Source organism: Sus scrofa, chromosome 3, assembly GCF_054392235.1.
Source record: "Sus scrofa isolate SSC_HxYL_T2T_F1_AM1 chromosome 3, Sscrofa_HxYL_maternal_Yorkshire_Landrace_v2.0, whole genome shotgun sequence".
In the NCBI taxonomy this organism is placed as follows: domain Eukaryota; kingdom Metazoa; phylum Chordata; class Mammalia; order Artiodactyla; family Suidae; genus Sus; species Sus scrofa.
This window is the reverse complement of record NC_139385.1, coordinates 4,352,860-4,377,513: the sequence shown is the minus strand read 5'-3', so window position 1 is coordinate 4,377,513 and position 24,654 is coordinate 4,352,860. Positions and strand designations below refer to the sequence as shown.

Here is a 24,654-nt window from a genome sequence, read left to right as displayed (position 1 = left end):
GGTGACTGTCACCAACCCCAGGTTTAGCTGCTCATTGTTAAAGAATCCAATACTGAGAAACAAGTGTTGGGTAAAAGGAAAGAGCTTTATTGCAGAATCTGGCAATCCTGGGGAGAAGGTTGACTCATGTCCCAAAGAACCAACTCCCCCCTCCCCAGGTTTTGTTAAGAAATTACGTAGGAAACAGAGGAAGGGGCTACATGCTGAGGAGAGTGTTCTGGGGGGTGCATGATCAGCCTATGGACATTCTTCTGAATGGTGAGGTAACTGGAAGTCAACATCCTCAACTTTCTGGTTCCAATTGGTCTGGGGTCTACATGCTTATGGGCAGCATACAGTTGGCTTCTTCCACCTGGTGGGGACTTCAGTATCTGCAAAATAGCTCAAATGATATGGCTCAGAATATTATCTACAGCCTTTGAGGCGGAATTAAGAGTCCTTGACTTTGTTTAATGGCTAAAGTATTATTATTTTGTCTTACACGACTGTTTTCCTTTGTTTTTGTATTTTCTCACTTCTTGGTTTAAAATTATTCTTTGCAACTTGGAAAAGGCCAAGGAGGCTAAAGTTTTTCTACAAACAACTACAAAGCAGGCAGAGGACATTGGGGTGGGGTGGGGTGGGGTGGAGTGGGGAAGAGGGGCTGTTGAGGAAAGACCCCACAGGATCCTGCTCAGTTACAACTAACTGAGATGTACTTTCCTGGAACTGATCCCTGGCAAGTGAACACACATGCACAAAAGAACACACAGAATTACTGTTTTTGTTTTTCCTTGGGCACCTCACGGGGCATACTGAGGTTCCCAGGCTAGGGGTCCAATCAGAGCTGTAGCCGCCGGCCTACACCACAGCCACAGCAACGTGGGATCCGAGCCGCGTCTGCAACCTACACCACAGCTCATGGCAATGCCGGATCCTCAACCCACTGAGCAAGGCCAGGGATCGAACCCGCAACCTCATGGTCCCTAGTGGGATTCGTTAACCACTGAGCCACGACGGGAACGCCCCTTTTTCCTTTATTTATCATATTTGTATGTAGCTACTGATTTTAAGCCTTAAATACTCAAGGTATGGAAAAGATTAGGGCACCAGGTCCCAATCAGGCAAGACACCTAGAGAAGCGGTGACATTACAGACGTTCCCTTAAATTAAAGGGACCCTGATTCCCTGGTCCGGGCGGCCAATGCTCTCAGCACAGCATCGCTTAACCTCCAGTTGAGGTGAAGACATTTACGACGTTCCCTATCTTGACGGAGCGGAGACTTATGGGCAATAGAGTCCTGGAGCTTGTCTGGCTCCCCGCTGCGGGCCCTGCCAGGCGGACTTCCGGCGCCCTGCTGTGTTTGTGCGCCTCGCCCTGGGTGCGTGTTCGCGCACGCGCACCAGCGCCGCGCCGCGCCGCGCCGCAGTCGCTTCCTGTCGGTGCCCAGGTCACAGCTGTCCCTCGTTCCCAGTTTCTGGCCTCTGGCGGGCGAGGATTCCCGGCCTGCGGCCTGGGCCGGAGGAGTCTGGAGGGCGGCGGTGCAGGGGCGGCGGAGCCCGGGCCGACCGGCTTCAGCACGCGGCACACTGAGGCCCCCGAAGGCCGATTTGGGCTCCGGGAGGGAGTTCGCCTGAAGGGAGCCTGTGCTGTAGGCCCAGAACCGGCCCTTCGGGCCCAGCGGCCTCCAGAGGCGGAGAGGAGGAACCCAGGGAAAGGAGCTCGCCGGAGGGGCAGCCCCTGGCCCGGAGCCTCGGGAGCTCGGGGTGGGTCAGCGAGTCCCAGGGGGGTAAGTCGTGCTTCTGGGTGCCTCCGGGCATTGGTCGACCCTGACGCCAAAGCGGGGTTGAGGGGCGCTCTCCCCGGGCCACCCAAGAGAGCGAGCGGGAGAGTTTAACCGCTACCCGGAGATGGAGGGGGCGGCTGTCCCAGATGGGCGCTCCCTTGGGACTTGGGAGTTCTGGGTGTCCTGGGGGATTGGGGGCTACACACCCCTCCTCCTCCCGTCCTCTCGGGATTCCGCCGGGTCTCTAAAGGCCCATCAGCATCTTGGTTCTGTAACCTAAGTGTCCGCTGACTCCCCTGGGTTCTGCCCTGTAGAACCACACAGTGGGGTGCAGGATGAGTCTGCTAGGCATCTGTCCTGCCTCCTCGGTTGAGGGTGGAGGAGATTGGGCATGAGAAGGGAGATTCTTGTGCCAGGTCACCGGGTCTGTAGGTGGGATTGGTAACAGGACTCAAACTTCCAGGCCAGTGTTCTGTCCACTGTATTAGAGTTTTCTTAATTAAAAACTTTTAAAGTGCCAAGGTAGCCAAGTTCAGTCAGATAATGTACAGAACAATACTGTGCTTTGATGCACAGTTATCCCACTTTTGAGAGCTCACATTCTCTGTTCCTGTGGAATCTTTGATTTTAACCGATTTTTTTTTTTTTTTTTTTGGCCATTTCTTGGGCCGCTCCTGCGGCATATGGAGGTTCCCAGGCTAGGGGTCCAATTGGAGCTGTAGCTGCCAAGCCTACTCCAGAGCCACAGCAACGCGGGATCCGAGCCGCGTCTGCAACCTACACCACAGCTCACGGCAACGCCGGATCCTTAACCCACTGAGCAAGGCCAGTGACCGAACCCGCAACCTTATGGTTCTTAGTCGGATTCGTTAACCACTGCGCCACGACGGGAACTCCCCTAAGCGATTTATTTTTTATTTTTTATTTTTATTTTTTAGGTTCTTGTGCCCAGGGCATGCAGAAGTTCCAGGGTCAGGGCTTGGAGCCACACCACAGCAGTGACTGGAGCCACAGCAGTGACAACACCAGATCTTTAACCATTAGGGCACCAGCGAACTCCTTGATTTTAAGCAATTTAAAGAAACAGTAAGGAAATAGTTAAGCAGTGTTACAGGGGGATTTTTTTTTTTTTTTTTTTTTGGTGCTTTCTATTTAATGGAGTCATCGTTTGTATTCAGTAATGGTAGTGACCTGATTGTGTTGTGTATTTCTCCTGTATGACCCTTTTAGCCTCTGTTCATATTCATAGGGTGTCATTTTATTGAGCTTTCTTGGGTGGTTTTCTTGTAGGATGTTACTGCTTAGTCAGGCCAGGTCACTCATAATTACAGTCACTTACTTCCTTTTCTCTAGGTCCACCTTGATAGCCTATGCTTTGCCAAGAGCAGCAGAAAATGAATGAACCCCAGGTGAGTTTTCCTGTCTGTGTATTTATTACCCCACTTTGTTCTGTAATGCATTTTAGGAGGTTTAGAAAGGTCCATGCTTTAAGAGGGAAAGGTAGAAATAGAGAAACTATGACAATCGTGTAAAATACAGTTGTTAAAGGGTAGGTGGACACTTAGACTTGGTTGAATACAAGTCCGATTTATAGGGAGTAGGATACTTCAGGGCTATTCAAGTTGAGCTGCAAATAGCACTGATGTTCTTGGCAGTTAGAGATAAAGGAAAATGCTATCCATTATGTGATTTGTGTTGACTAATAAGAACCCATTTTTGTTGCTCGTGGGTTTTAAAGATTTCCTAGGAAAAAACGTTTTTTGAAGTTGGTGTCATTGTGGCTAGCTCTCCCAATAACAGCCATGAAATCATTGCAGTATATGGCTTATACTACTGCTTATCTAAGCAGAGGGCCATCTGCCCAAGGGGAACTTGGTATGTGTGATTTTTCCAGGCTCCAGAGTATGTTGATCCTAGTAGACCCATTTCCATTTTTACTGTTGAGTCCAGGGACAAAATGTAAATCATGGAAAGGCCTGCTCATCCTTCACATGTTTCTGTCAGCGTGGTTTTGGGGTTGCACAGCCAACAATGCAGGCAGATATTCTCCAGTAAAGGTGTTCTCACTCTCCATTCCCATTTCAGCTCTTCATGCCTAGGTTTTCTCCTTCCACTCTCTGGAATCTGTTGGTAAAGAATAGCAGTGAATAACGATAGTCAAGTCCAGCGGGCATCTTCCACTCCTTAGCTCATGTGGCCCTTCATCTGCCTTTGACATCTGTTACCTCCAAACTCATGGAATCTCCTTTTTCTTGGCTTTTAACAAAGTTTGTTTGTATTTTTGTGCATATCTTTAAATGAGAAGAGGTCTTTTTTTTTTTGGCATGTGGAAGTTTCCAGGCGAGGAATCAAACCTGAGCCATAGCAGCGTCCAAGCTGCTGCAGTGACAATGCCAGATCCTTAACCTGCTGGGCTACGAGAGAACTCCAATAAGGAGTCTTAAAAAGTGAGTGGAGGGGTTCGTGTTGTGGCTCAGCAGGTTAAAAACCTGATTAGTATCCACGAGGATGCAGGTTTGATTCCCGGCCTTGCTCAGTGGGTTAAGGATCTGGTGTTACCCTGAGCTGTTGTGTAGGTCAAAGATGCAGCTTGGATACAATGTGGCTGTGGTACAGGCCAGCAAGCTGCAGCTCCTTTTCAACCCCTAGCCCGGGAACTTCCATATGCCGCAGGTGCAGCCCTAAAAAGAAAAAATAAAAAGCATTAAAGAAATTAAAAAATAAAAAGTGGGAGTTCCTGTCGTGGCTCAGCCGAATCTAATCTGACTACCATCCATAAGGACGCAGGTTCGATCCCTGGCCTCGCTCAGTGGGTTAAGGATCCAGCATTGCCATGAGCTGTTGTGTAGGTCACAGACATGACTCAGATCCCACATTGCTGTGGCTGCGGTGTAGACCAACAGCTGCAGCTCCAGTTTGACCCGTAGCCTGGGAACCTCCATATGCTGCGGGTATGGGGCCCCCCCTCCAAAAAAAGGAAAGAAAAATGAAAAAGTGGGTGGGGATAATCCGCAAGACCATTTTTTTCTTAGTATAAATTATAGTTGATTTATAATGTGCCAGTTTCTGCTGTACAGCAAGGTGACCCAGTCAGACATACATACATATACATTCCTTTCTTGTGTTATCTTCTATCATGGTCTTTCCCAAGAGACTGTATTAATATATAATATTGATGTTCAAAATTTCACAACTTTTAGAAATGTTTTTTGTTTTTTTCTTTTCAATGAAGATACAAATAGAGTCCATACATTGCAGTTGGTTGATGAATCTGAGACTGTGTTGATTGCATTGCCATTGTTTTAACTTTCACATAATTTTTTCTGAACCATTTGAGAGAGGATACATGGTATGTCATGCTCCTTTGCCTGGTCATGTTTCAGTTATATTTCCTAAGATCAAGGGTATTTTCTTACATATGCTTGGCACATTTACTGAATTCAGGAAAGTTAACATTGATATAATACCATAATCTACAGTTCGTCTTCCAGTTTTGCTGGTTTCCCCAGTAATTTCCTTTATAGCAATTTTTTTTTATTTCTGATAGAGGATCAAGTCCAGGGTTATGAATTGCATTTAGTTTTCATGCTTTTTGAGTCTGTTTAACATGGATGGAGACGTTTCTCAATGCTACCATAATCATTGAAGAACATAGGCCAGTTCTTTTGTAGAATTCTTTGAATTTAGGTTTCCTTGATGTTTTTCCATGATTAGATTTGAATTGTGAATTTTTGACGGGAACACTATATGAACAGTGACTCTTTTCAAATTTATGAGCCAGCGTAGAGTCTCTTCTGGAGAAGTTCTCTGTGCACTTGAGAAGCATTGCCTGTTGCTCCCGGTGGATGGAGAGTTCTGTAAATGTCAGCCAGGTCAAGTTGGTAGAGAGAGCTGGGCAGGTGTGCTGTGCTGTCCTTGCTGACCTGCCTTCTTGTCCTCTGTCCGTCGTGAGACAGGGGAATTGAAATCTCCTGCAATTGTGATTTGTCTGTTTCTCCTTGTAATTGTGTCGGGGTTTGCTTCATGAATTTCATTAAAAGATCCTTAAACATTTAAGATCACTATGTCCTCTTGATTAATTAACCACTTTTGTGAATTGGCTTCCCTTATCCTGGTACTAGTCTGTGCTGTGAAACAGAATGTCTGATATTTGTAAAGTCACTCCAACTTTCTTTGGAACATTGGCGGTGTGCAGTATCCAATTCTGTCCTTTTACTTTTAACCTATTCACTTCTTTTTCCATAAAGTACACCTCTTAGACACAACATATAGTTGGATCTTTTTTAAAAAATCCAATTTGACAATTTCTACCTATTATCTGCGGCGTTTAGACTATTTACATGTAATGTGATGATTGATATAACTGGTTAGGTTATAGTCTGTTGTCCTTATTTTCTGTTTGTGCCATCTTTTTTCTCTTCCTTCCTTTCGATTGACTGTTTTTATGATTCCATTCTGTACCTTTTGTTAGGTTATCAGCTCTAACACTTGTTAATTAGTTCAGTGTTGCCTTAGGGTTTATAGTATGTAAGTTTAGTTGATCATAGTTTATCTTCAAGTAATAACACCATTTCGCTTAGAGTAGGAAAAGCCACAGTTCCATTTCTCTCATCTTGGTCTTTACATTATTGTTGCGTTTTATTTTCATAGGTAATACGAATCCCACAGTACATTGTTATTTTTAATTAAACAGTTACTTTTCGAAGAGATTTAAGCAATGAGAGAAAATACGTAGTTTCCACTTCTGGGGTTTCATTCCTTTGTGTAGATCCACATTTTTATCTGTTGTCATTCTTCTTCTGCCCAAAGGACATTCTTTAACATTTCTTCTAGTTGGTAATGAGTTCTTTCAGCTCTTTCATGTCTGAAAAATGTCTTTATTTTGACCTCACTTTTTTGGGGGGGCGGGGGGGAAGGGGCTTGCTTCTGAGGCGTGTGGAAGTGCCCAGGCCAGGGACCAAAGCCTCGCCACCGCAGTGACAATGCCAGATCTTTAACTTGCTAAGCCACACAGGAACTCCATATTTTGTCTTCACTTTTAAAGGCATTATTGCTATTTTTTTCCCTCTATTACTTTGAATGTGCTCCTCCACTGTCTTCTTGCTTATGTTGTTTCCGAGAGCAATCTGATGTCATCCTCATCTTTGCTTCTCTGTGTATTACACATCTTTTTTTTTTTTCCTCATGCTGCTTTTAAACTTTTCTCTCTCTTTTTTTTTTTAAATCTTTTTTTTTAGGGCTGCACCCGAAGCATATGGAGGTTCCCAGGCTAGGGGTTGAGTCGGAGCTGTAGCCCCTGGCGTACACCACAGCCACAGCAACGCAGGATCCTTAACCCACTGAGCGAGGCCAGGGATGGAACCTGTGTCCTCATGGATGCTAGTCAAATTGTTTCCATTAAGCCATGACGGGAGCTCCTAAACTTTTCTCTTTATCACTGATGGTTAGCCATTTGAATGTGATAGGCCTAGGTGAGGGCAGGCCTCATTTTATTGTGCTCCACAAGCATTTCTTTTTTACAAACTGAAGTTCCGTGGCAGCCCTGCATCAAGCAAGTCTGATGGCGCCATTTTTCCAACAGCATTTGCTCACTCTGTACCTCTGTTACATTTTGGTAATTCTCACAATATTTCAAACTTTTTCATTATTGTTATGTTTGTTATGATAATCTGTGATCGGTGATCTTGGTGTTATTATTGTAATTGTTTTGGCATTTTTTAGCAATAACTTTTTTTTTTTGTCTTTTTTGTTGTCTTTTTAGGGCTGCATCTGTGGCATATGGAGGTTCCCAGGCTAGAGGTCCAGCTGGAGCTGTAGCCACCAGCCTACGCCAGAGCCACAGCAACGTGGGATCCAAGCCGCATCTGCGACCTACACCACAGTTCACAGCAACTCCAGATGCTTAACCCACTGAGCAAGTTCTGGGATGGAACCCATGACTTCATGGTTCCTAGTCAGATTCGTTTCCTCTCTGCTACGATGGGAATTCCAATAAAGTATTTTTTAGTTAAGGTATCTACTTTTTTGTTAAATATAAACTCAATAAACTATTACAAACTTAATAGACTACAGTGTAGTGTAAACGTAACTTTCATATGCACTGGGAAATCAAAAAATTCATGTGACATGCTTTATTATGATATTTGCTTTATTGCAGTGGTCTGGAACCCAACCCGTAGTATCTCCCAGGTCTGATTGTATTGCTTTCTGTATATTTCTGTGCTGGGAAATCATGAACTTCTTGGATCTGTGTTGTTCATGGTTTTCATCATCCTTGGGAAAATTTTGACCATTATTTCTTCAAATATTTCTTTTCTCCCCCACCTCTTCCTTCAGTGATTTCTGTTCCCTCTATATTAGGTTACTTTAAATTATCCTACAACTCCCTGATGTTCTTTATTTTCTATTACTTCTTGCTTCTCTGTGTTTCATTTTATGTAGCTTCTATTGCTATGTCTTCTTATTCTTTTTTTTTTTTTTTTTTTTTTTTTTTTTTTAATGGCTGCACCCTTGGCATATGGAAATTCCCAGATCAGGGATTGAATCGGAACCATAGCTGCAACCTACACTGCAGCACAGCAACACTAGATCCTTTAGCCCACTGTGTGAGGCTGGGGATTGAACTCCCGCTCTGTCTTCCCATTCACTTGTTCCTTTCCTGCAGTGCTGCTAATCTAGTCCACTGTAAATTTCACCTCAAGAAAACATTGTAAGTTTTTTTCTGTAGAAGTTCAATTTGAGTCTGTTTAAGTATCTTCCCTGTCTCTATTGAAATGTTTTGAATGTACAGAATACAGTTATAAACCATTTTAATGTTTTCTGCTAATTGTAACATCTACGTCATGTCTAGGCCCATTTCAGCTGATTGATTTTTTTTTTTTTTTTTTAATGAGTTGTACTTTCCTATCCATTTACCCCAATTTGTCAATTCTTTCTCCTAAACTCTGTCTCAGTTTCACCTCCCTGCTCCATGGGTGGAAACTCTCAGGGCAGTAGCTGTTGGGCTCACTTTGTTTATTTCCTGTCTCTCATGAATTACTGCCCTTCACTGCCTTATGATCAGTGTCTTGAAAACCATAGTTTTGTGTATTTTGAGTCACAGTTAGAAAGCCTTTCCCCACATTGAAGTTATGGAGAAATTCACCCATGGATTGTTGGTTTTTTTTTTTTTTTTTTTTTTTTTTCCTGTGTAGTGTCATTTTTTACTTTTAGATCACTGATCCATTTGGAGTTTATTTTTTTGTGGTGTAAGAAATGGATGCAGTCTTATCCATATTCATAAAGCTATCAATTGCTCTAACATCATTTATTGAGTCAGTTCTGCTGATTATTATGATTTTTTTTTTTTTTTTTTTTTTTGCTTTTTAGGGCTGCACCCGCGGCATATGGAGGTTCCCAGGCTAGGGGTCCAATTGGAGCTACAGCTGCCAGCCTACACCACAGCCACAGCAATGCAGGATCCAAGCCACTTCTTCGACCTACACCACAGCTTATGGCAACGCTGGATCCTTAACTCACTGAGCGAGGCCAGGGATCCAACCCGTAACCTCATGGTTCCTAGTTGGATTCGTTTCTCCTGCACCACTGTGGGAACCCCATGATTATTATGATTTTATAAATCATATATCTTACTAATACATAATCCTAAAGTCTGTTTCAGTAGACTTTGTGCTCTATTCCATTGGTCTCTCTCCATTGATGTATCGGAACCAAACTGTATCTACTAACTGTAGAGTCTCTGTATAAAACCTGGTGGTATTAGGCCCACTTCATTGTTTCTTTTTTGGAGATTTTTTCCTAGCTGTTCTTGATTTTTGTCCCTCCTCATCAGAACTTTAGTGTCAGCTTGTCTAGTTCCAGGAAAAAGCTTTTTGCTGTTTTTGTTGTGATTGCATATTTATGAAGTAGTTTAGGGTAACCAACATCTTTGTGTTAAGTTGACCTGTCTAAGAACAAGGAGAATCATTGCATTTGTTCAGGTCTACTTCTCTGTTTCTCAGGAGTGTTTTAAATTTTTTCTAGTATAGATTTTGTACATTTCTTGTTAAGTAATGCTATTGTTACTTTCTGTCTCTACGTTTCTGACAGCTCTAAGTGCCTCATGTAGATGGAATCCTACAGTTTTTGTCCTTTTGTGACTGGCTTATTTCACTCAGCATAATGTTCTTAAAGTTCATCCATGTGGCAGTATGTGACAGAACTTCTTGCATTTTTAAGGCAGAATCATATTCCATTGTGAATAAATCTTTTTTTAGAAATCTCTTTGTCTTTTTTAGGGCTGCACCTGTGGCATATGGAGGTTCCCAAGCCAGGGATCAAATCAGAGCTCTAGCTGCTGGCTTACTCCACAGCCACAGCAATACAGGATCCGAGCCATGCCTGTGACCTACACCACAGCTCACAGCAATGCCGGATCCTTAACCCACTGAGCGAGGCCAGGGATCAAACCCACATCCTCATGGATGCTAGTCGGGTTAATTAACCACTGAGCCATGACGGGACCTCCCCATTGTGTATATATCACATTTCGCTTGCTCAACCATTCATCCATAGTTGGACACTTGGGTTATTTTCACATTTTAGCTATTGTTAATAATGCCACTATGAACCTAGGTGTACAGATATCTCTTCTGATATGCAATACCTATGGTCACCACTGCCTTTTGAACCTCATACCTCACTGCAGTGGGTTGGTGGACAAGGTTAAGCTGCTCAGGTTGATTTATGGCGAGAGTAGTTTTCTAAGAGTTGCTTTAAGAAAAATTTCCATGTCCAACATGGGGAGAATTGACTCTTTGTCTGCTTTTGCCTGAAGTGGACTTGGATTGATGTCCTCTCTGGTTTATCCTCCGTCCCCATCAGCAGTTTTCTGTTTGGACAGTGAATGTGTGGTCACCCTGATTGCCGGGGTCTGGAGTGTGTGGGCCCCAGTGCCCATGGCCAGAGGGTTCTTGGCAGAGTCAGTGTGCACCTGGCCACTGTGTACTGAGAACAGGAAACCTCTCAACCTGAGCATTTGGTCCTGTGGTTAATGTCTCTGTCAGCTGGTCACTCTGATGCTGTGGGAACTCAGGTTCTCCTGATGGGCTTGGAGATCTCCCAGGGCTCTGGTGGCGAGTCTGCTGTTCACTTTTGCTGCCGCCCAACATCTGCCTGTGCGTGAAGTATGCTCCATGGTCCTGGTTTTTCATCTGCTCTGATTCCTTGAACCAGGAATCTCCTCAAAGAAATTGCTGCTCTTGATAACTTCTGTGTTCCAGTGCTTTTATGAGAATTACTTTTATGTTTCTTTGAATTGGGCTTTTTGGGGTTTTGTCTTGTTTGTGAGGCAGGAAAGTAATTTGTATGTTCTTTTACTCTCTTGAATTAGAAGCAACTCTTCCTGTGAAAAAGCTGTCCCGAAGAAATTGCCTGTGGACTTCCCTGGGGAAGGTTAAGGATATGGTGTTGTCACTGCTGTGGCTCGGGTCACTGCTGTGTGTGGGTTTGATCCCTGTCCTGGGAACTTTCAAATGCCATGAGTGTGCCTCCCTCCCCCCTCAAAAAGAAAGTATCTTCTTGGTCTCTGCCCTTTGCCAACCTCTTAAATGTTGATACTGTTTCAGTGTTTACTGTGGGTACTTTTTACTCTGCATCACCTTCTTTCCCTCTTAATCATGTAGGATACCCACCTGCGCCTGTGAAGCCTAATCTGCTGACATAAAATTAAACTGGTTTGTCTCTGTCTTGTTAGACTGCTCACTACCTTGTATATGTCACTCTAGTAATACCTCAGGCATTCATTCCAGCAACACATTTTCATTGCTGCAAGAATGAGGTGTAAGAGTTAATACTTGAAGGAAGAAGAAAACCTAGCCATGCAGATAGCTCCTAGTAGCTGGCTGTGAGAGTGGAGGGGTCAGAGGATGAAAGAGCTCAGATGGGATGGCCTGAGTCCCAGGGTGCACCAGTGTGAAGAGGTCCGGGGATGGGAGACCCAGCCAGCAGAGGCGAGTGAAGAGAATGACAACGAACGAAATTCATGTGTTCATTTACCCAGTGTGTCCTCACCAGGCTGTAAGCTTTTTGAGAGCAGGAATGTGATTTCATTATCATATATACCCCAGAACTCATATACTTCAGTCACAAAATTGCAGCTTTTTTAATTTGAAGTTTTGGGAGAGGGGTTGTTTCTTTTATTTTCTTTTCTTTTGGACATATTAAGGAACCCAAGGACAATGTGTTTCCAATATGATTTCTTCTCCTTCCACAGTCTGTAACAAAAATGAAGTTTTCAGTGTTTATAGATAACTTTCCCAGTGAGCTGGATAAGCTTTTGTCCCCGTGTGTCTGCTCCACCTCACTCAATCCAGTCATGGTGCCATTATAGGAGCCAGTGTCATTCAAGGATGTGGCTGTGGATTTCACCCAGGAGGAGTGGCTGCAGTTGGATGCTGATGAGAAGACCACCTACCGGGACGTGATGCTAGAGAACTACAGCCACCTGGTCTCTGTGGGTGAGGAGAGCCTGCCTTCTGAGTTGCTGCTGTGTGGGGGCTTCCAGTTTAAGGACTTTATGCTCACCTTTGAAGAAATCAATCATAAGACCATTTAATTCCTCTTGAGCACTAGATCAAGTATTTGTATCTTTGCTTATTTATCAAAAGGTTCTAATTTTGATAAGTTACAAAATAGGCACTTCTCTGTGCAGTTTCTGAGGCAGCACCTTCTACTCAGAGATGTGAAGCCCAGCAGCTGGTCCAATCTGCTCTTTCTCATCCGCAGGGTACGACAGCACCAAACCCAACGTGATCATCAGGTTGGAGCAAGGGGAGGAGCCTTGGGTAGCAGACAGTGAACTCCCTCAGCAATGTCATCCAGGTGAGGTAGTGGAGTAGGACATTTGTGAATGGTCACAGTGGTCCTTTGGAGTGACCTCAGATGCCTTAAGGTATACTTTCTAGTGCCCAGATAGTACTTGCCTCTACCATGTGTACACAAGCTCCCTTCCTGATTTTACACTGGGCTTTCATTTTAAGACTCCTGTTTTCCACGACGGAGAATGCTTTCTTTCTCTCTTTCTCTCATATTGTCTGTAACTTACCTTCTCCCTATTATTACAGAATTCCTTTGATTTCAGCACTCAAAGTCTGACAAAAAAGTTAACTGGAGATTTTCCTAGTCATTCTTTTTATTGCATCAAATCTGTAGATTACCTTGGATAGTATGGCCATTATTAAAGCTATTTTAAAATTTAAGAGAAGGTGGAGTTCCCGTCGTGGCTCAGTGGTTAACAAATTCAACTAGGAACCATGAGGTTGCAGGTTCAATCCCTGGCCTTGCTCAGTGGGTTAACAATCTGGCGTTGCCGTGAGCTGTGGTGTAGGTTGCAGACGCAGCTCTGATCCTGCATTGCTGTGGCTCCGGCGTAGGCTGACGGATATAGCTCCGATTGGACCCCTAGCCTGGGAACCTCCATATGCCATGGGAGTGGCCCAAGAAATGGCAATAAGACCAAAAAAAAAAAAAGGAAAAAATTAAGAGGAGAGCTTCAACAAGCTGGGAATAAATATGATAAATACTTAAAGCTTCTGCCCAAAATAGATAGGTTTTGAGAACAGCCCATACTGGAAATCAGATTGAGTGAATAACAATGTGTTCACACTTTTGGTTAGAGTGAGCAGGGCAGAGCCTAGGCTTCCTGGAGTAGAAGGTGTTTTTGGAAGATGAATACAATGCTAGTTTGAATATATACTGTGAATCTAGGTAATGAAAAATCTTACTGATAAATGATGTTTGCTTTTTTTCTATTGATATTTGGGTTTGTGTTTTTGTGTGTGTGTGTGTGTGTTTGCCTTTTCTAGGGCCGCTCCCGCGGCATATGGATGTTCCCAGGCTTGGGGTCGAAGTGGAGCTGTTGCCACCAGCCTATACCAGAGCCACAGCAATGCAGGATCTAAGCCGAGTCTGCGAGCTACACCACAGCTCACGGCAATGCTGAATCCTTAACCCACTGAGTAAGGCCAGGGATCGAACCTGCAACCTCCTGGTTCCCAGTCGGATTCGTTAACCACTGTGCCGCGACGGGAGCTCCTGTTTGGGGGTTTAAGCACAGGGATGTTGTAGATTTCTGAGCACAGAGTTGTCACTGTTGCATTGAATATGGATGACAGCAACTAAAAATAGTTCAGAGGATCCAAAAATTGTTTTACATAGAAATAAAAGTTGATACTGTATGAGGCTACTTTAAGAATCTGGTATCGAAGATTTTATATCACATGAAATTGAGGGGTGTGGGAATTCTTTGTTTGTATTCAGAATTAAGTTATAGTATTATGTCAGGAACTTGATGAGTTTTCAGTAAATTTAAGTCAGCAGATTGAAAGAAAATTCACAGAGAACTTAAACGAACATTAGTTTTGTGTCACTGTTCTAAGCATTTAACACATAAGAACTAATGTGGTCTTTGCCCAGCCCTGCATTTTAGGAACTGTTGTCCACATTTCAGGTGAGTGATACTGCATCGCAGTTAAGTATTATGCCAGGGACCCCCATCCTGTGATGTGTTGGAGTTGGGGTTGGAGTGGGGAGTTGCAGTGCTCATAACCACTCTGCTTTGTTGTGCAGGCAAGTCACTTAGTGTTAAGTGAGACCACAGAACATTCCAGAGGGCTGAACTTAGTGGAGAGATTGGTCTGCCTTACATTTCTTTCAGACATTTATATGCCTAGGTCTTTCCCTCCAGGTCAGTATGAGTCAGGGTTGAGGGAGTTGGGTCCCTGGTTCTGGCACTATCTCTAATCTTGAGGACATTATTTAGAATGGTTTCTGGATTTATGTGCAGAATAGAAATTATAAGTTGCAATCTGTTTCTCCCAAATGTGATCCACTCTTGATTATTTCCTTTGAATGTACATCTAGTCATTGTTTTTGTTCTCTAGGTCACTAATCCTATTTGCTCGAAGTCTTCCCATTTCTTTCTGGTGCCAGCACTCTTTCAAGACTGTTCTCTTCTCATCATTCTTGGATTTTATTTCACCTTTTCTACCAAAGTTTTGAATATATATATACATATATATATATATATTTTTTGTCTTCTTAGGGCTGCTCCCATGGCTTATGAAAGTTCCCAGACTCGAATCAGAGCTGCAGCTGCTGGCCTATGCCACAGCCACAGCAACATGGGGTCCGAGCCACATTTGTGACCTACATCACAGCTCACAGCAGTGCCAGATCCTTAACCCACTGGAGCAAGGCCAGGAATTGAACCCAAGTCCTCATGAATACTGGTTTGCTACTGCTGAACCATGATGGGAACTCCTTAACATATTTTTAAAGTAGCAGGTACTTGTGTTCAGTTTGAATTACTCTCCCTTTTTCTTCTACCTCTTTTCCACTCTCATCCCTTTCTCATCCCCGCCCCCCACATGTGTCTTAGCTGTCCTGTATGACAAACCAAGGGGGAAAGAAGACTATACACTTGTAATTATTTTTATTTCTGGAGATTGTCCCTAAAGCCAGAGTTAAACCTACCACAGTTCCTTGAGTACTGCTCTCATTATGTAACTGGTATGTTGAGATTCATAAGGTTTGTTTAATTTTATCCCCTTTTAGAAGAAGTCTGGAAAGTTGATGACCTGATAGAGATAATCCAAGAACATGAAGACGAATGTTCAAACCAAGCTGTTTCTATCAACAGCAGAACCCTGATTGAAGAAAAAGAGAATGCGTTTGATAAAATGTATAGCATGGAAACAAGCCTTGTTCCTTCAAGCATACTCTCTCATAATTGTGTCTCATGTGGAAAGACTTTGGAATCTGCTTCAGAATTAATTATTAGTGATGGAAGCTATGCAAGAAAGAAACCTAATGAGTGTAGTGAATGTGGGAAAACATATGATGGAGGGAAACTCTATGAATTTCATCAAAATGGGGAAACCTGTTCTCAGAATGAAGAAAGTATTCAGAAAATTAATATTTTGGAGAAACCCTTTGAATATAATGAATGCACAGAAGCCTTAGGCAAAGAAGCCGTTTTCATTACTCATAAGAGAGCTTATATAGGGGAGAAGCCCTATGAGTGGAGTGATTCTGGCTCAGACTTCATCCAAATGTCAAATTTTAGTGTATACCAGAGATCACAAATGGAATTGAAGCCCTTTGAATGCAGCGAATGTGGAAAATCCTTCTGTAAAAAGTCAAAATTCATTATACATCAGAGGGCTCACACAGGAGAGAAACCTTATGAATGTAATGTATGTGGGAAATCCTTCAGCCAAAAAGGGACCCTCACTGTTCATCGGAGATCACACTTAGAGGAGAAGCCCTATAAATGTAATGAGTGTGGGAAAACCTTCTGTCAGAAGTTACATCTCACTCAACACCTGAGGACTCATTCAGGCGAGAAACCCTATGAATGTAATGAATGTGGGAAAACCTTCTGCCAAAAGACACATCTCACCTTACACCAGAGAAATCATTCAGGAGAGAGACCCTATCCATGTAACGAGTGTGGGAAATCCTTTTCACGCAAGTCAGCCCTCAGTGACCATCAGAGAACGCACACAGGAGAGAAACTTTATAAATGTAATGAGTGTGGGAAATCCTACTACCGAAAGTCTACCCTCATTACACATCAGAGAACTCACACAGGAGAGAAACCCTATCAGTGTAGTGAATGTGGGAAATTCTTTTCTCGGGTGTCATACCTCACTATCCATTATAGAAGTCATTTAGAGGAGAAGCCCTATGAATGTAATGAATGTGGCAAGACCTTCAATCTAAATTCGGCCTTCATTAGACATCGGAAAGTTCACACAGATGAGAAACCCCACGAATGTAGTGAGTGTGGAAAGTTGTCATATCTCACTGACCATCACACAGCCCATTTAGGAGAGAAACCCTATGAATGTAGTGAGTGTGGAAAAACCTTCCTTGAAAATTCAGCCTTCAGTGGGCTCCAGTCACTTCCCAAAGGAGAGAAATCCTATGAGTGTAATATATGTGGAAAATTGTTTTCTGAGTTGTCGTACTATACAATACATTATAGGAGTCATTCAGAAGAGAAGCCCTATGGATGTAATGAATGTGGGAAAACCTTCTCCCACAACTCATCCCTCTTTAGACATCAAAGAGTACACACAGGAGAGAAACCCTACGAGTGTTATGAATGTGGGAAGTTTTTCTCTCAGAAGTCTTATCTCACTATACATCATAGAATTCATTCAGGAGAGAAGCCCTACGAGTGCAGTAAGTGTGGAAAAGTTTTCTCTCGGATGTCAAACCTCACCGTACACTATAGAAGCCATTCAGGAGAGAAGCCCTATGAATGTAACGAATGTGGGAAAGTCTTTTCTCAGAAGTCATACCTCACTGTACATTATAGGACTCATTCAGGAGAGAAGCCCTATGAATGTAATGAATGTGGGAAAAAATTCCACCACAGATCAGCTTTCAATAGCCATCAAAGAATTCACAGGAGAGGGAATATGAACGTACTTGACGTGGGAAGTCTTCTCTGACGTCAAATCTCATTTTAGAAAACCCTCTGCACATAATGAGTATGGGAAATCCAGTTGGGAGTCACATATCACTGAGAGTTCATGTGAGGCAAAGCATTTAGGCATTAGATTGAGTTTAATCTGATTTTTCACAGAGGAGTATCCCTAAAAGTGCAGCAAGAAGCAAAGCCTTTAGGAAGACCCTACAACTTGTTGGACACTAGACAATTTATACAAGAGTGAAACTATATAAATATTTAATATTTATTTTGGATTCCAATTATATTTACATATCAGGGAATCATGCCAAGTCAAAATCTATCAAGGTGATGAATGTGGAAACATGTTTTGAAAATTATTATACCAAAAGCCATATTTCTGATATAAAATCAAATGTTTATAAGAAAGGTATCAGAAGCTGTTAGCTCCGAAATAAACCCTCATTGCAGACAATGAAGTTTTAAAATCTTTGGGAGTCCATAATGAGGACAGTAGCATTAAGTACATATATGGCAATTTCTTTCATGTTTCAAAATGTGGTTGACAGTACTTCTATGCAATTCTATGCAAGTTTGGATTTGAATGATTTTTGAAAAGGCAGTATTCTTGAGTATTAAGATGGCAAAACATTAATGTAGAATATATTGTTGGTGAGTTGTTTGATAAGTACAAAATAGTACATAATTTTATATTTAGAGGCATTTACAAATGAGTTTTTAGTGAGTGCTTCATCAGTAGAGGAGCCAGTGACCTTTGTGAAGTTTCCAACTGCATTTGAGCAAAAATATTTTTAAAATGCTATTTTCATAAACTATGCATAGATCATAGTCGGTTCAGTGAAGGACAGCTCTACTGCTCATACTCTATAAGATATGTCCAGCTCTCCTGCCACTCATTTTTAACCCATAGGTTTAAGTGTGCACTCTGCCACTGTCATGTAATTCAGAAATCTTATTTGTGCTTTTATTTGATTTGAATACAGTGTCATTATTTTGTACACTGCCTCTTATTCCCAATATTTTGGAACAAATTGTAAATACAAGTTTCTAGCAGACATTTTCAATTGATTAACTCTGATGTCCTTTCTCCCTGATTACTTGCTGTAAGAGTTCAGGTATCTACCATTTCTTCACATGACACAGAGGGTAAATCCTGAGTAATCTAAAACCAATCATGATAATTTCATTCTAATTGCCAGAAACCCATTTATAGTGGTTACACGACCAGTTCCCTGAACCGAAAAAACAAATGTGTTCTGGGTTCTGGAAAAAAGATAGATAAAAACAGTGGTCAAATGGATCTTACTCCGGGAATGTGAGAGTATTTTAATAATAAAATGCCAATCACTGTAATATATCACTCTGAAGAAGAGTAATCTAGTATGCGGGGTCCATTTGTGTTCTTAGTTCTATGGGTAGAAAGGAACCTTCCCTTTTTTTGGGTAAAGAATATCTTAAACTACAACAGCATATCAGAAGGTGAAGATGAAAATTTCTCCCAAGATCAAAAAACTAGACGATGGTACCTGCTGTCACTAGTTTTTATTCAATATTGTGCTGAAGGACCTAGCCAGAAGAGTAAGGGGGGAAGAAGAGAATGAAAAGGCTTATGGATTAGAAAAAAATAAAACTTTTACTTTCAGATAACATGATTTTGGTACATAGAAAATCCTGGGGAATAAACAGATAACTGGAACTGAGTAAATTTAGCAGAATCCCTGCACACAAGGTCCTTATGCAAAACTTGGTTTTTAATATACCAGCAGTGAACACATAAAATGAGTAGTTTTAAAGCAATACCACTTAGAGTAGTATCAGAAATCCTTAAGTGCCTGGGGGGGGAAATGACCTAACACTGTATTTTCAAGAATTGTATCCAGGAAAAAAATTACAGAACAATGAGCTGTATATCTCCTGTTCATTGATTCCAGGACAATCTTAAAAGGTGTCTGTTTTCCCCAAATTAATTCACATATTTGATGTAATCTTAAAATCCAACAAGTTTTTTTTTTACTGGAAATTCTGAATTTCATATAAAAATTCTAAAGACCAAGAGTCAAAGCTATCTTCTAGAATAGAACTAGAGGGAGTTCCCATCATGGTGCAGTGGTTAACAAATCCGACTAGAATAGAACTAGAGAACTTCTAGTGCCAGACATCAAGAGTTGTAGTAAAGCCCAAATATGGTATTGACACAAAGATAAGTTGACCAGTGGAACAAAATAAAGGTTCCAGAAACAGCCACACGTAATTCACTCACTTTTGGGAAAGGTGATAATAAAAGTGGGAAAGGCTGTTCTCTCCAGTAAGTGCTTTGTCAAGTTTTGTGATTTAATAGAAAGTGGAAAAATCAAATTGAGATGGATTGCAGTTTTGAGTATGAAATGTGAAATAAAGCTTTGAAGTTCCCTTTGTGGCACAGCAGGTTAAGATTCCAGCATTGTCACTGCAGTGGCTTGGGTCTGCTGCTGCTGTAGAGTGGGTTCAGTCCCTGGCCTGGGAACTTCCCCATGCCTCAGGCATAGGCAAATAAATAAATACAGCTTTAAGAAGGAAATTTAGACCATAACTTTACAGTTAGCAAAGTTTTCTTACCCAAGAAGCATAAAATAAATCATAAAATAAAACTTGTTCATTTGAACATATTGCTTTTAGGAGCGTCAGTTTCTCAAAAAGACACCATTGAGAAAGTGAACAAGCAGGCCACGGGGAGAAGATATCCAGAATACTTGGCTGCAGAGTTGAGTGTAGAAGAGGGATTGGTGAACTTGTTTGGTAAGGGGCTGGATAGTAAGTATTTGGGACTTTGTGGGTTCCCCTCATGACCCCTCAGCTTTGCAGTGTAATGTGAAAGCCACATACAGGACAAAAACTTGCACAGGGCTATCTATGTCCCTATAATGCTGTTCAAAGACACTGGCAGAGGTCTGGACTTTGCTGACCGCTGATTTAAAATAAAAAGAACACTTAAAAATCAACAAGAAAAAAAGTAGAAAATGCACAAAAGACTTGGACATCCACTTCACAAGAGAGCCTATCCAGGTGGCCAGTAAACATATGAAAAGGTATGTTAATCTTATTAGTAATCTGGAAAATACAGATTTCAAACACCATGTGCACTGTGTGCACCCACGCTCTGAAGTGATTACAATGAAAAGCATGAGAAAGTGTCAAATTTTGGCAAAGATGTAATAGCTAGCCTACCCTTGCCGGTAGCATTGCCTGTTGATGGAACTGTTCTGGAAAGCCGGCGCTTAAAGCCAGACCTGTGTGTGTACCTTTTTATCCAATACATATCCATTGAGCATATGTATGTCCGCCACAGGACATGTCCTAGGGTTTTCATGGTATAGAACTGCCACCAAAAGCCCCTGATGGTACCTGTGCAATAGAACTTTGAATGTAAGTGGTGTGGTTCCGCCCCAGAATACCATAGAATAAGGAGAATGAACAGGCAGTGAGCACAGGCAATAGAAGCTCAGGTTCACAGAAAGTGCCCAGTGAAGGGTCCAGGTGCAGAAGCAAGCAGACTGTGTGATCCCGTCTATATAAGGTATAGGAGTTCCCATTGTGGCACAGCAGTAACGAACCCAACTAGGAGCCAGGAGGACGCGGGTTCGATCCCTGGCCTAGCTCAGTGGATTAAGAATCTAGCATTGCCAAGATCTGTGGTGTAGTTTGCAGACATGGCTCAGATCCTGCGTTGCTGTGGCTGTGGCCACAGCTGTGGTGTAGGCCAACAGCTATGGCTCCGATTCTACCCCTAGCCCGGGAACCTCCATATGCTGCAGGTGCAGCCCTAAAAAGAAAAATAAAAAAGGTATAAGAACTGGAGTTCCTGTCGTGGCTCAGTGGTTAATGAGCCTGACTAGTATCCATAAGGACGTGGGTTTGATCCCTGGCCTCGTTCAGTGGATTAAGAATCCGGCGTTGCCATAAACTGTGATGTAGGTCGCAGAAGTGGCTTGGGTCCCTCGTTGCTGTGGCTGTGGTGTAGGCCGGTGGCTGTAGCTCTGATTCAACCCCTCGCCTGGAAACCTCCATATGCTGTGGGTTTGGCCCTAAAAGACAAAATATAAATATATATTTATTAATATTAGAACAGGAGGCAGAACTTGTCTGTGCAGTTAGGAATCAGGAGAGTGGATATCCCCAGCAAGGGCTGACAGAGTTTTATCTGGTGCTGGTAACAACTGGTTTCTAAATTGGTGCTGAATATCTGAGTGTTCTGTGTACTTAAGAGATGTCTGTTTTTCTGCATGTATATTACACCTCCATAAAAGGTTTTTAAAAAACAAATGTCTTGCCATTTTTGTTGCTCAGCACTTTTGACCTATTTTTTGAGATGTATGCGAATATGCTGCGTAATCAGAATTCAGTGGCAGATTTTGCATAATTTTGTGTAGGAAAATACTCCTAGTTTTAAAGGCAACTACTAAAACTTCCTACACTTTGACCTTAAAACTTAATGTTTTCAGTAAATAGTTCAAAGGGTGACAGAGCCATTACATGGGTTGTCCTCCTACCCTTTTGCATATTTAAGTGGCACAAGTAGGTCTGGACTGCCTCTCAATAAAGAACTGATGTGTGTAAACCTTTCCCATTTTCTCAGGCAAGGTGTTCTTTATATTTCTGAATTTGGGGTGCATCTTCATCACCCTAGCATAGAAGTGACCTTTCTTTGAGGTCAGTATAACAGTGAGTTTGACTTGATGAAAAATGTTTTCACATTTTCAGGTTATCTTCTCAGCAAATGTAAGATGCACAGTCAACAGCACAAGTGGGAGCAAGCGAAGGAACCAGTTACCTAAGACCTCGCCCCACGAAAAAGTAAAAGCACTCAGCATGGGAGGGGAGTGGCTGGCTGGGTTATGGCACAGCAGCGGGATTTTGATGTTTGGCGGCGTGGACTAAGTATTTGTCTTGATTGGACCTTCGTCCTACTAGGTTGTGGGTGTGAGGTGTTAGCAGACAGCAGCGCCGTGCTTGCTGGTGGCGGGAGAGCTGAGGGCTTGGGTGGGATTTGGAGGTGTGATCCCCGCGTTGGCTCACTGTTCCCTCAGTCCACTGGGCGGAGGCACTAGGCTCGTGGTCAGCCAGTGCTGCCACTCCCCCTTTCTCACCAGCCACGGCCTGCTCCTTGCATCACGAGCCCCCACCCCCACCCCCATAGTTGCTGCTGCTCAGCTTGGGGCAGTTAACTTGGGGACTCTCTCTCTCTAAAATGTTGTCAAAAGACATGCGTGCCAGACCACTTGTACCCAAGGGCAACAATTCACCAGCTGTTCGTTATTCCCAGATTATGCCCAGATACGTTGTCCAACCACCGAAGCCCTTTAAGGAGAGGAAACATGCTATGTAGCAATGACAGTGTCACAGTATCCCCACCTTAAATTATAGGAAGGCCACGGAGAAAGAAAAAAGTAACCCAGTTCCCACAGTGGTAACCATGACAAAAAAAAAATCAATTCCCCTTCACGTTAATGAAATCAAACCCCCTGTCGTGCCTGTCAGACTGGTGAACTGCCCTTGAATGGCTGGCTTGTGGGCCACAGGCCTGGAGCGGAAGTAGGGTCAGGAATCCTCTGAGGGAAGGAAGGACAGCTGTGATCTCAGTGGAGGAAGATGTGGAGTCGGGGGAGTGAAGAAACTGGTGCCAACAGCGTGGCACCTGCCGAGCACAACTGCACAGGTGTGTTGTCGCCACACTTTAGCCCAGAGGAGTCAGTGCCTGACCGGTGGGTCAGTGGGATGGAAAAGCCAGCACTCCGCCCTCAAGCTGGCGGGAGTGGGGAGGAATGGATAAGATATATGTGGGTGTGTGCAGGCCCCAGTGTGAAGAAATTTGATGTTTTATTGATGATTTTATAAGGGAGTCAAGAGTTCCCGTTGTGGCTCAGCAGATTAAGAACCCGACTAGTTATTGCTGTGGCTGTAGTGTGGTGTAGGCCGGCAGCTGCAATTCCAATTTGATTCACAGTCTGTGAACCTCCATATGGCACAGGTGCGGCCCTTGGAAGACAGAAAGAAAAAAATAAAAATAAAAAATGTACCCGATTGGTATCCATGAGGATGCAGGTTCGATCCCTGGCCTCGCTCAGTGGGTTGGATCTGGCATTGCCATGAGCTGCAGTGTAGGTCGCAGATGTGGCTCAGATCTGGTGTGGCTGTTGCTGCAGCTCTGAGTCAGCCCCCAGCCTGGGGACCTCCATGTGCTGCAGGTGCAGCTGTAAAAAGACAAAAAGGGGGAGGGTCCTTTTGTAGCATGGTTGTCTGGAAGAGGCTGACAGACTGATAACCCATCCCTGCTCGGCTGTGCTCCTTCTGAGGCAGCCGTGCCCTGCACAAACCCACGCTGAGAAGCCGGCTGTGACTGGCCTGTCCTCAGCCAAGAGTGCAGAAACTCCCAGAGGAAAATGAGTCCTGGGCAAAAGACCCCTGAGGACTTTAGCCTTGAAATAAAGACAGATGGAGCCACCTATGCTAGATAAACATCCTCTGAGAGGGAGTTCCCGTCGTGGCGCAGTGGTTAACGAATCCGACTAGGAACCATGAGGTTGAGGGTTTGGTCCCTGCACTTGCTCAGCGGGTTAAGGATCCGGCGTTGCCGTGAGCTGTGGTGTGGGTTGCAGACACGGCTCGGATCCCGCGTTGCTGTGGCTCTGGCATAGGCCGGTGGCTACAGCTCCAATTAGACCCCTAGCCTGGGAACCTCCATATGTTGCGGGAGTGGCCCAAGAAATAGCAAAAAGACAAAAACAAACAAACATCCTCCGAGAGAAAAGACTGTATTGGTAATTAAAGTAGAGGTAAAGAGTTCAAAAGAAGGTGAGTATTCAGTATTAAGGACAAGTAGCTTAGATGAGCCAGTGGTTAATGGATGGGAAACACTGTGTGGCAAAGAGCTTTTGCAGAAGGTTTCAGAGAGAATAAAGACATGAAAGGGCTGGAAGCAACTGGAAGGGGAGAGCTCCTTGGAGGGGCAGGGAGTGACAGTTTCATATATGTGAAAAAACCCAGTATGATCTCAAATGAAAAGAGCAGTTGGAGCGCCGTACAGGAAAGACACGGAAGTAGCCATGCTTCCTTAAAGTGAAATTTAATGATATCAAAGATAAACTTTTGAAAGTTTGTCTAAAGAGGCAGTCCTGCAAAAGATAACAGATTTCTCATCTTCCAGTTTTAGCCATTGTGGAGTAACAGGAAACAGATTTACTCTCCTGACTAAACTAAAAAATTGGACAAAACAGATGAAACCATGGCTTTTGGACAGTGGACGGTGGTCACCAAGAGAAGAGAAGCAAAGTGACTGGGGGACCTTTCAGGCGCAGTGCGGGGAAGGGCACCCCAAGCAGAGCTGGGGGGTCTCCCTGAGCTGAGATTCAGAAACGCCAGGGTGCTGGGGGCCAG

The 24,654-nt window shown here is 43.3% G+C and overlaps 1 protein-coding gene across 4 annotated transcripts; it reads left to right on the top strand.

Moving 5' to 3' along the window:
• Nucleotides 1-1,405: 1,405 nt before the first annotated feature.
• RBAK (RB associated KRAB zinc finger) lies at nt 1,406-23,296 on the top strand. 4 transcript variants are annotated; one of them, XM_085016340.1, is made up of 7 exons: nt 1,406-1,769; nt 2,705-2,852; nt 3,120-3,175; nt 12,136-12,262; nt 12,531-12,626; nt 19,900-20,019; nt 21,982-23,292. In XM_085016340.1, exons 3-7 carry the CDS (start codon nt 3,137-3,139, stop codon nt 22,053-22,055), a joined length of 456 nt encoding a protein of 151 aa, XP_084872466.1. In that variant the 5' UTR covers nt 1,406-1,769; nt 2,705-2,852; nt 3,120-3,136; the 3' UTR covers nt 22,056-23,292. The 4 variants fall into 4 exon arrangements, with proteins under 4 accessions (XP_084872466.1, XP_084872467.1, XP_005653115.3 ...); XM_085016341.1 differs by lacking the exon at nt 2,705-2,852 and having other exon boundaries at nt 21,982-23,296; XM_005653058.4 differs by lacking the exons at nt 19,900-20,019; nt 21,982-23,292 and adding an exon at nt 15,360-18,874.
• The last annotated feature ends 1,358 nt before the right edge of the window (nt 23,297-24,654 follow it).

Bases quoted from the DNA above. Each gene is read 5' to 3' on its own strand.
- RBAK (XM_085016339.1), top strand. From the start codon at position 3,137: ATGCTTTGCCAAGAGCAGCAGAAAATGAATGAACCCCAG. The intron at 3,176-12,135 runs GTGAGTTTTCCT...GTGCCATTATAG, and splicing joins AGAAAATGAATGAACCCCAG to GAGCCAGTGTCATTCAAGGA. The intron at 12,263-12,530 runs GTGAGGAGAGCC...TCTCATCCGCAG, and splicing joins CAGCCACCTGGTCTCTGTGG to GGTACGACAGCACCAAACCC.